At 43.0% G+C, this 14203-nt stretch overlaps 1 protein-coding gene across 1 annotated transcript; it reads left to right on the forward strand.

Annotated features, from left to right (window-relative positions):
- Positions 1 to 212: 212 nt before the first annotated feature.
- bcorl1 (BCL6 corepressor-like 1) lies at positions 213 to 11533 on the forward strand. Its single transcript, XM_056277368.1, has 12 exons — positions 213 to 225; positions 315 to 2951; positions 3227 to 3257; positions 3294 to 3360; positions 3737 to 4197; positions 4673 to 4860; positions 5115 to 5381; positions 5816 to 5982; positions 6755 to 6900; positions 7353 to 7430; positions 9765 to 9936; positions 11185 to 11533. Exons 1-12 carry the CDS (start codon positions 220 to 222, stop codon positions 11531 to 11533), a joined length of 4569 nt encoding a protein of 1522 aa, XP_056133343.1. The 5' UTR covers positions 213 to 219.
- The last annotated feature ends 2670 nt before the right edge of the window (positions 11534 to 14203 follow it).

A 14203-nucleotide genomic window follows, 5' to 3' on the forward strand; every position in this document is an offset into this window, starting at 1 on the left:
TTAAATTGCCTCGTGTCTTTCATAAAATAGGACCTATTCCTTCATGAAGGATTAAATGAAAGCCTTTTCCATTACTGAAACTAAAGCATCATTATCACTGATCAAATTAAGTGTTTTCCCTCTTGTATTCTACAGCACATCAACGTAGTTAAAGGAGAATTCTCACTTGACTGATCGAGAACCCCCTCCTCTTGAGGGATGTTGTGCTAAGAAACACTTATGCAGGTAATTGTTTGCTACTATTGTTAGATTACCAGCGGGTTTTTTCTGTTATTTAATAACCATTGGCCTCATGAACTTCTCTTATTACTCAGGTGGATCCTACACTAATGAATGTAGGGGATGGAGGCACGGTGAGCAGAGAGATCAGTGCTCCAAATAAACCGTCTGCTAGTATGGTGGGAAATCCCCCTCAGACGCTTCCCCCTGAGCTCAGAGGAGATGTCTCCCTCAGTCAGCAGAACAAGAGCACCCCAACAACGGACTGCAAGACAGCGAAAGCATGCCTGGACTCAAGTAGTTATAACCACAGCTCTGAGGTCCCCTCACCTCAGCAGTTAAACAATGCGCCAATGTCAGCCCCCTCCCTTACCAGCTCTGACAAGAGAACGGACAAAAAGACAGAGGTCCCTAAACTCAAGGCAGACGGTCCCGGGATCTTTCCTACAGCTCAGTGGGCAGGTGGTGCAAAGGTCAGCCTGGAAGACTCACTCAGTCCCAGTCACAGCAATGTTACATCCAGTAAGAAATCGCATACACAAACACAGTCAGTGATAAGTCTTCCTCCTGGGTTTCAGGGCTCCCCCCTATTTAAACCAAGCCAGTCAGTTGCCTTCCTTCCATCCACCAACTTCTCCTCCCCACTTTGTAAAATCACTCTTCCACCAGCACTGGGTCAGATTGCACCACTGAGAGAGGCCACAGCCACTCAGTTCCAGAAAGAAATCCAGCCCCAAAGCTCAGGCGCTGGAGGGACATCTTTTCTTCGGACATACCCATATCCATTTTCAGTGGGTCGGACTCCTGGAACAGAGAAAAAAGCCAGCACATCAACATCAAAACTAAAATCCAATTCAACATCAAATAAAAGCACCAAATCTGTAGGAGAGCATAAGTCCTTAGCCTCCGTGGTGGCCTCACCAGCTCTAGCACTCCCACTGCAGCACCCATCATTAGGTTCTGCACCACCAACCCGCTTCACGATGTCTCCCACCGCTGCCATCTGCTGTGGCCCTGCACTGGCCAGTATCACCACACAGAGCAGACTGCTGAACCACGTGGAGAAAAGCCACATTGTAGACAAGACATCCGTAGGCTGTCTAAAACCGAAGGCTCCATCTGCTTCTGAGGACCATGCAGTCGCTTGCCCAGTTGAACCGAGGGACGTGCCTCTAGATTTATCTGCAAAGTCAAAGCGTCCAAAATGCATAAAAGACTCTCTAAATGCAGTGGCTGCAGTGGAGCATAATTATAAAGAGTCGAATCAGAGAGATTCTCTTAACACAAAGAGGCCTCACACTACAACTTTTAGTTCAGCTGTGCAATATCCTGTCTTACCCAATACCCATAGAAATGGATCTCATCAAAAGCAATCGAATAGGCCACCAAATCATCAGGTCTTAGAGCCTAAGTCATCCTGGGGCAAAGGGTCCTCACAGGACTCCATAAAAAGCATCCCTGGAACTTACGTGGGCGTGGCTAGCCCAATACTGGCCTCTACTCTGCGGGGCAAAGATGGAAAAGGGAATTTTGCAGATGAATTTCAGAATTTTGCAAAACAGGAGTTTATTTCTATCATTGATCAAGGAGAACATCTGGCCTCGAGAGGTAAGAAGCCATCCTATCTAATGAAGGGCAACCAGCTTGTTCATAGTGTTAAACATGTTAATAGCACTAGCACAGCAATTACTACCTATCCAGCCAAAGGAGCCCTAACGTCTGCCTTGCTGGGCTCTGCCACTGCTCAAAGTCATCCAAAGTCTGGAACTGGCAAAGCAACAGTGCCGTATTCTACCAATGCTGTCAATCCAGCATGGCAGCAATCAGCTCATCCTCCTCACCAGGGTACTTCTGTTCAGAGAAAAGTTAATCAAGGATCCCCAAAAGCCAAGGTCACTCCAAATTCAGGGGGTCCTAAGTTTCAGAGTGGCCAGCCTAGCACGTCCAAAAGAGAGGATGACAAATGGGAGAGAATGAAATCTCCCCTATCTAACCTTGAGTCCATTGTGAAGCAGAAAACTCTTGAAACAACAGCAATGATAGGTGAAGGCTATGCTCAAACTGCACCTGTTGCATCTAGAAAAGCTGACGCTGTGAGTCCACATATTAGGAGTCAAGACACTCAGTCCAAACAGGCTTCTACTTTTGAATACCCACCCTTCAGGTCTGTGGAGAAGAAAGAGGGAAAACAGCTGAGTGTGCCATCTCAAGGGGATTCATCTCAAATTTTGAACCGACTTGAGAAGTCAAGTGCCACTGAGCCCAGAGACCATATTTCAGAGCTAAATGCCAATCAGGGAGAACATGTGGGACTACAAGACAAGCAAGGTGCCTCAAAGCCTGCTTCCCAATCTCATATCTTTGGAGGCAATGCATCAACAAATGGTAACAGGATGGAGAGCAAACTAGCCCAGGTGTTGGAAGGGGAGATATTGAAGAAAGAAAGTGGGGCATCGGAACCCTCCCCCAGTGAAAAATCAGAGGCTATAGTTCTGTCTATCCTCACTGGGCAGAGTGCTGGGGGCAGTGGTGAGGCTGAAAGGAAAGCAAACGGAACCAAAGAGGAGTCGCTAACCAAAGCAAAAGCTGCTGTCATCAGACAAAAGAAAGTCAGTCCTAAAAAGCCTGCTAAAGAGAAGTCACCATCACAGCCATCGAAGAAGGCTGTTGGAACGTCAAAGAAACGGCAAGACAAGGAAAGCCCTCAAGTCAAAGTGTCATGCCTCAAAAAGGTAAATTATATGCATGCTTGATTCTTTTGGCAGAATCACAGACTACATTCTAAATCAGCATTTAAGATTCATTTGCAGTCAACAGTCATGTTTTGATTCATGACTTCATTTCCAGTAAAAATGTCTCCTTTTGCAGTAATCTCCCAACTCATAATCTCATGATGCATCTTCGAAGGGTCTCATTCTGTTGCATGTGCTCCATCACCGTGAAAGTTTTGTGATCAGTTGTGTCCCAACTATAATGCGCTCACTCGATCCCCTGTGCATTTCAGCAGAAGAAACAATGTGCACATGTGCAGGAGCCAAGTCTATCATCGAGTAAACCTCCCTCACTGAATAAAGAGGAGATTCCAAAGGAAAAAAACAGCCCTAACAAACTGGAGCAGGCCACTCAAAACAAACCTGGTAAGTTTTTCTCTTTCTTTTGCTTTCTCTTTTTGTTTAATAGTACTGTGATATTTGCTGGCCTTGAAACAATTCTCCTTACGTCACTTACACTGTTCATATGTCTAATCTCACCAAGCCATAACATGCCAAAGAGCTATCAATTTAATAATACTTTCAAGTGCATCAAAGTTTTTTAGCCCTTTGTAGAGCTTATGGTTACAAGTACATCATTGTAGGTAACTGAGTAATTATTGCACTTCTTTTGATGATTTCCCTATGGTCAATCACCAGTAGTTAAAGTGGGCAGGAAACCCCGCATTGTGTGCTCATGGTTTTTATTACTCTATGCTTTGTACTCTGAGTTTAACAAGTGAGTGTGTTTAATAACTTACAGTTAGTGGGGGCGATCCTAAGATTCCAGAGACGCCAGTGTCTCTCAAAAGCTGTGGAATACCCAGCAAGGAGCCTAAAACACCAGAGAGTTCCACCCCAAGGCTAAGGCGGGGTCGACGGCGAACCGATGAAGCTCAGCTAGACCACTGGGGCTTTGCAACGCCTTCCCCCCCACCCTCCCTGACTCCTCCTCCACTGCCCTCACCCTCTCCTCCCACCCCCCCCTCACAACCTGCCCGCCGCCCCAGAGGGAGGCCTCGGAGCAACCCTCTGCCAGAGAGAGGCGGTCAGGGCAAGGCCAGGACACCCAGCGGCGAGGGAGATAGCCCCGTTCGCAAGAAACGCCGGCGCTGCCGCAACAGGAAGTATCAGACTGGGGAGTACATCACAGAGAAAGACAAGTTGGAGGATGGAGAGCGGAATGAGGAAGCTGACTCCTCAAGGCAGGACAATGGCATAACTGCAGGTACCCGATTCTCCCAGATAGATCATTGAAGTTCATCTTACTTCATCCTACCAATTACAACCAAGACTTGACCAAAAGTGCATTTGTTTTCTTGTTAGTATGAACATCGTTATTACCTTCAGATATTAAGAGGAGAATGACCATCAGCAAATATCACATATGACCTACCTTCTCAACAGTCTGTATAACTTGATCATAGAATATCCATTATATTCTTGAAGTTGTGATCCTCTTCATTTTGTTGTGGCTTCCTCTCTTCATCAAAGCTAATGACAGGATTATGACAGCATAACCTGCTGTATATCCTCTATATCATACTTATTGATTTTCATCATCTCTTTGTTTGTGTCCTTGTCCAGAGTATAATTTAAGATTTACATGAAGATTATCTGTAAAATCCACCATTTGTTTCTTCATTTGATGCCTCTCACCACGGATAACGCAACCTCTGGAACTCGGTTCTTTTTTATTTCAGAGTCACAAACGGAGCTATGTCCGAGTCTTTGTCCCCCTAGTGAGGATGCTGCTCTCCAGAGACCTTCATTGACACGCTCAGGGTCAGTTCGCTACCAGGAAAATGAGGCCTCTCCAGAGTGCATTGACAAGCCTTCAGGGAAGAGGAAGTTCAAAAGCAAACACTTGAGTGACAGCGGTGAGCAAAAGGTAAGATTTTTGCTGATGTTTTAAAAGACATACGTTTTCTTTATGCTCCGTAGACACCTGCAACACATAAAAACTGTTGAGCAATAGATTGGCTTACACTGCCCTCTTGTGGCTACAATGCATGATGGCATTTATTTTACTTTTCATCGTCGCAATTTGTTTTACGACTGGTTGCAGGAGCCAATTTCCTTGGGTTTACTTTTGACTCGAGTCCACACAATGTTTTTCATTGCTCTGAAAAATCTATTTTTTAGTTCAAGACCAAACGCAGCAGCTTGGGCAAGCGCAGTGCCCCATTCACTTCAGATAATGACAGCACTACAGCAAAGAAACCAGCCTCCATCCCATCCTCTCCAAAGGCCCTCTCAACACCTCCATCCAATAAGAAAGGCTCACCAGCTAAAGGTGGTGCATCAGAGTCTCCACCCAAAAGACCTGTCCCTCCAGAGGTTCGCCGGCTGATTGTCAATAAGAATGCTGGGGAGACCTTGCTGCAGCGAGCTGCCCGACTGGGATACCAGGTAAAGTCCTGTCAAATCACCCCAGAAGATTATAATTCAAAATGGGAATCAGAGATTTTTAGACTCTGATCTGTCATTTACAGTTTACCAGCTTGTTGGTGTGGCTCCTATCTGCCCCATCTCTGGAAATGACATGAGGAGGGGTTACAAGAGTCAGTAGCCTCATGGAAATCCATTTTTTATTTTTTATTAGCTTCCTTTAATTTGATTGTACCCTCATAATATGGCTTTCACTGAATTGTTTCTAAAATATTTTTCTTTATACTCATAAAGAATTTCCCCCTTTTCATGTTATTTTACCCGTAGGTGCTTTTTTGTTATTATTTTCTTCTTTTATTTAAATGTTTTCTGCTATTTTGCTGTTGAGCACTTTGCAGACATTGTTTTACAAACTGCTTAATAGATGGTTTCCTTTGTCTTCTCTGATTCTTTAGGACGTAGTTCTCTACTGTCTTGAGAAGGACGTACGGGAGGTCAATCGCCGTGACAACGCTGGTTACACAGCACTCCACGAGGCATCTTCTCGAGGCTGGACTCAGATCGTGGAGATGCTGCTGAATCACGGGGCTGACGTTAACTGCAGCGCACAGGATGGGACACGGTGAGAGGATAAACGTGGTACTGCTCTTGGCGTGACTTGAAGCAGCGGTTTTCAACTTGAAATGGAACAAGATCTTATTAGATGTTGTATTGAATGTTTTAATTTGAAAATTTGTTTCAGTTTTTTTAAGGCTTGTGATAAATGTCTTTTTTTCTGGTAAGGCAATTCATTTTATAGTCTATGATGATTCCATTAAGTATTCAAGCAAACTTGTCCCAAAAGGTAAAATAAAACTCAGAATTTTGTCTCAAAATTTATTGGTGTATGGAAAACTGCCTTCCACAAGGGTTTAGGATGAGGTATTGCTTTGTCTCTTGTCAATAAGTTTAAAAGCCACTTGTGTGGGTAGAAAGTACCTCTTACAGCTGTTGAAATAAGTAACATAGTAATAAATACCTTGAATAAGGGTAATATTTTGTTTCAGATGTGGGCTTTCTGAAAACATGGCCTTATTCTTTTTTCTTTTCTTTTTTTAAAGCAGAGCTACATAGCAGTGTTTGCAATTGACTTTTTACAGTGTCTTAATAACACATACGGAGATATCCAGCAGATTGAATTTACCTCATAGCACCATAGAATGATTGTGAAAACTATATTTAACCACTGGAAATTATTTGAAAGTCAACTGAACATATATTTCTGTAATTTACAGCTTTCCTTACACTGAGTGCTATTGCTACTGACAATCCTAACCATTTCATCTTCCCCAGATGTTAAGCCAAATGCTCAGAGTGCTTATTAAGTACAGCAATTATTTATGATGTTTCTCTAGACCGATTCATGATGCAGTGGCCAGTGATAACCTGCCAATAGTGTGGTTGCTGCTCAACCATGGTGCGGACCCCACCCTTGCCACCTACTCTGGGCACACTGCAGTCAAACTGGCCCATAGCCAAAGTATGAAGACCTTTCTTACAGGTAAATGAACATACTTTTTCTACTTGCCACCTTTCCCGTCAGTTCGAATGTTGTTTTTTTATTATAAGTGAATAAGTACATAGATAGTATACATTCACACAAACAAGCAAATACATGTGGACACATACATATGAACACATGCATGTATACACATTCATTCATGCTTTGGCCTGAGAGGAAATTGAATGGTCACATCAGCAAACAGTTGCGATATCATAAACAACAAAGTAAAATGCTTTACTAAAACCAAATAAAAAAATTCACAATCATACCATTTCAGTTGGCTTTCTTTATATACAACATTTACAAGACTGGTATTGCTTGACCATACATTATGACCTAGAATGCAAGTTTGCTAATGGTGATGCTTTGAAGGAATCACCAATGTAATTTCTACCCTACTTAATAACTGGGTCTGAATGTTATAAAGGTATTCTCTCCTTGTGTTGCAGAATACTTCATAGACCTAGAAGGACGTAGTGAGCAGGATCCCTGTTTACACTGGGATTTCTACAGCAGTACCCTCTTTGGTAAGATGCTCCCATCTTCTTCGCTCTGTCTATCTTTAGGTCGGTCTGTATGTCCGAGTCGCTCTCTCGCTGTCTGTCTCTCTCACTCTCTTTCTCTCTGCATGTCTCTGTATCTCTGTGTCTATCTGTCTCGCTCGCACTCTCACCCTCCGTCTAACCTTAGTAGAGAGAGGGGTGAAGGGTATCTTGAAGAGAGAGGTTCTTGGTTTACAATGGATTATGTCCACTGCCACTGCAGCCCTTAATGGGGTACGAAGGTCATGCCACCACTGGCCAGGAGGGAGAGGAAATTGAGGCTTGCTGGAGTAATGTCAGGGACTCCAGGAGGAGGAACTAAGCACCCAGGTGTAGCAGAGTACAGGCCAGAGTATTGTTTTGGGCGAGAACTTAGCCATGGCCTTCATGGCTTTTTCCATTGTCTGAGGGGCTTGACCGTGGCCTAGAGGTGTGGGGATGTAGCCCTTTGAGTTGCGCTACGTGCTAGCTGCAGGGGTTTGAATTTGATTCAAGCTGCAACAGAGAGCTTTTGAGCTAGAGGAGGAGGTGCAGGAAGATGTTGGTATGGGACAATTTGAGACTAGAGAGAATACAGTGGGTGGTTTTTAGCTTTAGTTGTTTGTTAGTAATATTGCCCAATTTTGCTCCTATACCGACCGATCCATCAAAATATCCAGAAATATACACTACCGTTCAAAAGTTTGGGATCACCCAAACAATTTCGTGTTTTCCATGAAAAGTCACACTTATTCACCACCATATGTTGTGAAATGAATAGAAAATAGAGTCAAGACATTGACAAGGTTAGAAATAATGATTTGTATTTGAAATAAGATTTTTTTACATCAAACTTTGCTTTCGTCAAAGAATCCTCCATTTGCAGCAATTACAGCATTGCAGATCTTTGGCATTCTAGCTGTTAATTTGTTGAGGTAATCTGGAGAAATTGCACCCCACGCTTCCAGAAGCAGCTCCCACAAGTTGGATTGGTTGGATGGGCACTTCTTTGAGCAGATTGAGTTTCTGGAGCATCACATTTGTGGGGTCAATTAAACGCTCAAAATGGCCAGAAAAAGAGAACTTTCATCTGAAACTCGACAGTCTATTCTTGTTCTTAGAAATGAAGGCTATTCCATGCGAGAAATTGCTAAGAAATTGAAGATTTCCTACCTCGGTGTGTACTACTCCCTTCAGAGGACAGCACAAACAGGCTCTAACCAGAGTAGAAAAAGAAGTGGGAGGCCGCGTTGCACAACTGAGCAAGAAGATAAGTACATTAGAGTCTCTAGTTTGAGAAACAGACGCCTCACAGGTCCCCAACTGGCATCTTCATTAAATAGTACCTGTTAGAGCCTGTTTGTGCTGTCCTCTGAAGGGAGTAGTACACACCGGTGTAGGAAATCTTCAATTTCTTAGCAATTTCTCGCATGGAATAGACTTCATTTCTAAGAACAAGAATAGACTGTCGAGTTTCAGATGAAAGTTCTCTTTTTCTGGCCATTTTGAGCGTTTAATTGACCCCACAAATGTGATGCTCCAGAAACTCAATCTGCTCAAAGAAGTGCCCATCCAACCAATCCAACTTGTGGGAGCTGCTTCTGGAAGCGTGGGGTGCAATTTCTCCAGATTACCTCAACAAATTAACAGCTAGAATGCCAAAGATCTGCAATGCTGTAATTGCTGCAAATGGAGGATTCTTTGACGAAAGCAAAGTTTGATGTAAAAAAATCTTATTTCAAATACAAATCATTATTTCTAACCTTGTCAATGTCTTGACTCTATTTTCTATTCATTTCACAACATATGGTGGTGAATAAGTGTGACTTTTCATGGAAAACACGAAATTGTTTGGGTGATCCCAAACTTTTGAACGGTAGTGTACATCAAATTTTTTTTCAAATTTAGTGAATTTTACACGTTTCTGCGAAATTTGCAGTAAAGACTGATATTTTTCCTACTTAACTTTTGATCCAGAATGTCAACAACTAATTTTAATGATCATTCGCAAGTGTTTGGAATTGCAATTGCACTTGAAAATGGAATTGCTTGCAGAAAACTGACTGATGATACTATACTACTATACATGTAACCCCATAGGAGTATCAGAGGAGAGTGAAAGCTAGTCGCTACTCTATAATCATAATCTTAGCATCTCAAATAGTTAACATAAATCGTATTCTGAGCTCAGTGTCCACTAAGTGTCCTCAGTGCGCAGTGAGCTCAGACTGTCCACTAGGGGGCATCATAACACTAAACCGAGACGCAGCTCATTGGGAGTTCCGATGTGTAGCGAGTCCTTTCCCCTCTTAGCTCATCTTAGTGAACCTCTCTTCACAGAGAATGACCAGGAGCCGTGCTGGGACTTCCTGCTCTTTGAGCAGAAGGAGGAGTCAGAGGAGAAGGAGAGAGGGAAAACTGAAAGAGACTCTGACAAAGATTGTCTTCTCTTTGAGTTCTCTTCCGAGCCCCTCTTACCCTGCTATCATGTTCAGGTGTCGTTAAGCCAGGGGTGAGTTGACAAAGACAAACAGTGTTGGCAAGAATCACATGAAATTGAAGAATCACATTCACTTCCAATACAGTCTGTGTCATAGATATTTTCCCACGTGCTCACTTTGGTCCAAAAATGATAATCTGTGATAGAAAAGTCATATTTAAGATTTGTCTTCATGCATGCTCAATAATCCAGTTAAGGAAATATCAGAAAGTTTAATCAGTTCATCTGGACACAACATTTATTGAGAGAAACACTCCATTACTCATCAAAGTGACTTCCTCAGTCTCAACTGACTGCAGGTATCCCCACCCTTTTAAACAATACAGTGGCATAACGACCCCAACTAACAATTGGTTTCATATCGGCTCAGGGATGGTCGTTCCCATCATCCTTGAAAGAGTGGCCACTGGCCTGTAGATGGTGTAGAGTGTGGAGTCCTGGCCTGACGTGTTAGCTCTTCTGTGTTGTGCCATCCTCTTGGCCAGCGTCTGTTTGGTTTCCCCGATGTACAAGTCACGGCAATCCTCCTGGCACTTAACAGCGTACACTATATGGCTCTGTTTGTGCCGGGGGACCTGATCCTTGGGGTGGACCCATTTCTGGCGCAGCGTGTTTTGGGGTTTGAAAGCAACTGAGCCAAGGTATTTGGAAAATATGCATCTCCACTGTTCCAGCACTCCCACCACATGTGGAATCACCACTGGTTTATGCTTAGACAGCTGTTGTCCTTCTCCTCTTCTTGATCGGCTGGTGCACTGTTTGGCCAGGCCAGAACTCTGCAGTCTGCACCCATCTATAGTCCAGTGGCCACTCTTTCAAGGATGAGGATTTGCACATCCTTGATAGGGAGGAATGCTGGTTTGAATGGGGAGTCAAAGAGGCCATCTATGTGAAGAGGGAATGACCATTCCTGAACCGGGGGGGGGGGGGCCTAAGAGTACATCTGTCACCATCTTATAATGCTGTGATTGCAACTATTTCCCAAATCCTCTGTGAATAGTACACATGGCCATTGTAACTCTAGTTAATGGTCACGGCAATTTGCATATGAAACCAATTTTAGTTGGGTTCATTATCCCACTGTATTGTTTATAAGGGTGGGGATACCTGCAGTCAGTTGAGACTGAAGAGGTCAGTTAGATGAGTGATGAAACGTTTCTCTCTCAATAAACGTTTCCAGATGAACTGATTCAACTTTATGATATTTAAGGTTTCTTTGCGACCATCACCAATGGATGATATCACCTTTCTCTCTAACAGCTTCTGCAACTGGTTCCTGCTGACAGATGTGCTGAAACGCTTAAAGATGTCAGCACGTATATTCCGGGCACGTTACCCACACTTGGAAGTGGTGAGTTTGGGACAGGCTGAGCTCTGGAGACAAGTATCTGTCAGCCAAGTGAGCTCAGCTCTGGCGGCTTCCCACAGAGGCAGCCATAACGATGAGGATGGAGATGAAGAGGATGAGGAAGGCCTTGTGGAGCTGGTGCGATGTGTACCAGAACTCCAAAGACTATTGGGCTCCTCAATTCACATTCTACAGGAGGAAGAGGAGGAGGAAGAGGAGAAGGAGGCGCCAGCAAGTGCTGCCAAGCCGCGCAGCCGATAGCCCAAATTTCACCTCCTCTTCCTCTCTGCCTACTCTCCACATTCAAACTGTTGTCCCCTCAAGTTGTGTCAACCTAATCTTCTCTGCAAGCAGCAGCTCAAAAGAAAGCCTTTCCGTCCTTTGTAGTGACGGTTTGTGGGTTTTTAGAGTTGAATCTCCAGCTACGGCACTGGCTGAACACTCCTTGACCTTTTGACCACCGCATCATGATGATTTGAAGTGGTCAGTCTGACACCACCTCAAGAACTGGCACATCGGAGTGGTCAGTGCTGGGGGGGGGGGCTTTCAGGTTTTATCTATAGGTATATTTGATTACCTGAGAACTATTAAGAAAAAAATTTTTTTTAATGATAATTTATGTACATGGTAGTGTATATGTATATCTTGCCATCAAGGTGAACACATTTTGTTGTATCAATGTATTCTTATGGCAAGAGTTGGATTACATTCAGGAATTTTTGTTGAGTTTGTTTGTTCCTGAGGGAAAGCGGATATTTATCGATGGGAGGAAATCCAAGGCTTTTATCTTGGTGAACTCTTGCGTAAAGCTAAGAGGCTTACAGCCAGCCAACAGAGTCAGGGAGGCCACTGGCCCAGATGGTTGCTCTGTCATGCTGGGACACCTGGAGACCCACAGAGAGACCAGGCCACATACATTCACCTACAAACACCCGTCTCCACATACCCTCCCGACTCCAATCGCTCATCCTTCATTTTTATCCCAGTTTTATTTCTCGTCTCTGCATATTCAACAAATCACTACCTGCTGGACACGCATTTGTGATGTTGCTTTTAATTCCACTTGTGTTTCAGTGTTCTTTTTTTTTTTTTTTTTTTTTTCTTGCCCAGCATAGCAACACGGCTGTCCCAGGCCAAGAACTGGTTATGAATTGATGGCGTTTCGGGTCTTTTTGAACCCGGACTTGTTTACAGAGCTGCACAGACAGAAAAGTTCCACATCAAGTGTTGTCACTCCCCAGGTTGCACTCCTTCTGCCCTGAACTGATACAAAGTCCTGTGGATCACTCTCGGAGGAATACTGGTAGTCTGGAGTTGAGAGCCTGCTCCTCTGTTCTAGGCCCTCAGTCGCACCCAACCCCACCACCACCACTGCAGCCACGACCGTCCCTCCGTCCTTATGGTGTTCCAGATCCCACCGTGCTTTGTGGTTTGCGAGTGTTTTATTTACACTGTTTGTTGTGTGTACTTAATTTAATAGTCATTAATATATTTGACCTCTTGTGTATCTGAGAAAAACTTATCTATGAAAATTGCTTTGTATGGTTGGTGCTTCATTTTGAAATGTACTAATTAGGATCCCTTTATCTGAGATATTTTTCTCCCTCATTACAAAAACAGTATTTCAACAAGCAAAAGTACAGTTTTATTGTACTGGTGCTAAGATAGATTTTGTGTTGACAATCAATGAATTTTTTTTGTTTGAAGTCACAAACTAATAAAAAAATATTTAAGATAAAGAGACTGAAATGTAAAGAAAGTATAGTTTAGTTTAAGAAAATGGGATACACCAAGACTTAAAGACTTTGAGCAGTTTGAGACCAGAAAAGAACATTTTATTTGATTCTTTTATAAGAACTCAACAAGAATAAAGCATGATTGTGAATTATAATTACTTATCTCTTCCATTTGTACTCATTAGAATATCATTATTTTAACTAAAGTAATATCTATATTAAATGCTTAGAGGACAATTGTCCGTAAATTTGATTTTAGATGTTGTCACAATGATCATGGATAGTTAAGTGTTTTATAGTCAGAAATACGTCATCGCCCAAAATGAATCATAGAATCATAGTGATCTGTGATGTATTAAAATAGACGCTTCTCAGAACTGCTCCGTTGGGAGTAAACTGGACATTAGATCTGCCTTTTTTAGAATTACAGAGTTTACTCTTGTGCAGAAATCTTGTCGTCACCAGGCTACGATAAGACTTAATTTGTAAATTCTGCTTTCATTTTTAATTTCCAGTTCAGCGGTCATGATGCACAGTCGCTGCTTTAAGGCATAGTCTGGAGGAGCAATATTGACAACAGCAATGATGAGAAATATTTTTTATTACATTGATGCAGATCTGAAAAAGTCAAAGAATGGCTTTTTTTTCCTAAGTGAAATCGGCCTGCAGTATGTCAAAGTCAAGGTCACAGGTTTAAAGCTCAAAAGGTCACAGGTTTAAAGCTCAAGATGTTGCAAGTAAAACACGACTTGACTCTGGTCATGTCCACTAGAGGGAACCAACGCCCGGACTCCAGCTTACTTCCCCTGAACGGGGCAGTCAGTCTGATACCTCCTTGCTCAATCTTATTACCCATCTCTCGATCACTTGACACTGGCTTCTGTTGTCAAATTATGCAATGCATAAATACACATGGAGGCGTATTACACAGCCTGTGATTATGACATCCTGTAACCTTCAGGGCAGTAGGGGAGTCGTTTAGTTTGTCATGAGACCGAACATCAAATGTGAAATTTCAACCCTCCATGGCTTCAAGAACCCACCCTGCTGAAGTGCTTTTTAGCAAGACACAGGGCGTCCTACCAATTTCAGGGTATATTATGATAATGACTAAAAAACTTTATGCATAAAAATGCATTACAAAACTATAATATCAACAGAACTGACCCGTGACTGGCCTTGTACTGTACGTAAC

The sequence above is a fragment of the Lampris incognitus genome, chromosome 1 (genome assembly GCF_029633865.1).
Source record: "Lampris incognitus isolate fLamInc1 chromosome 1, fLamInc1.hap2, whole genome shotgun sequence".
NCBI classification, from domain to species: Eukaryota; Metazoa; Chordata; class Actinopteri; order Lampriformes; family Lampridae; genus Lampris; species Lampris incognitus.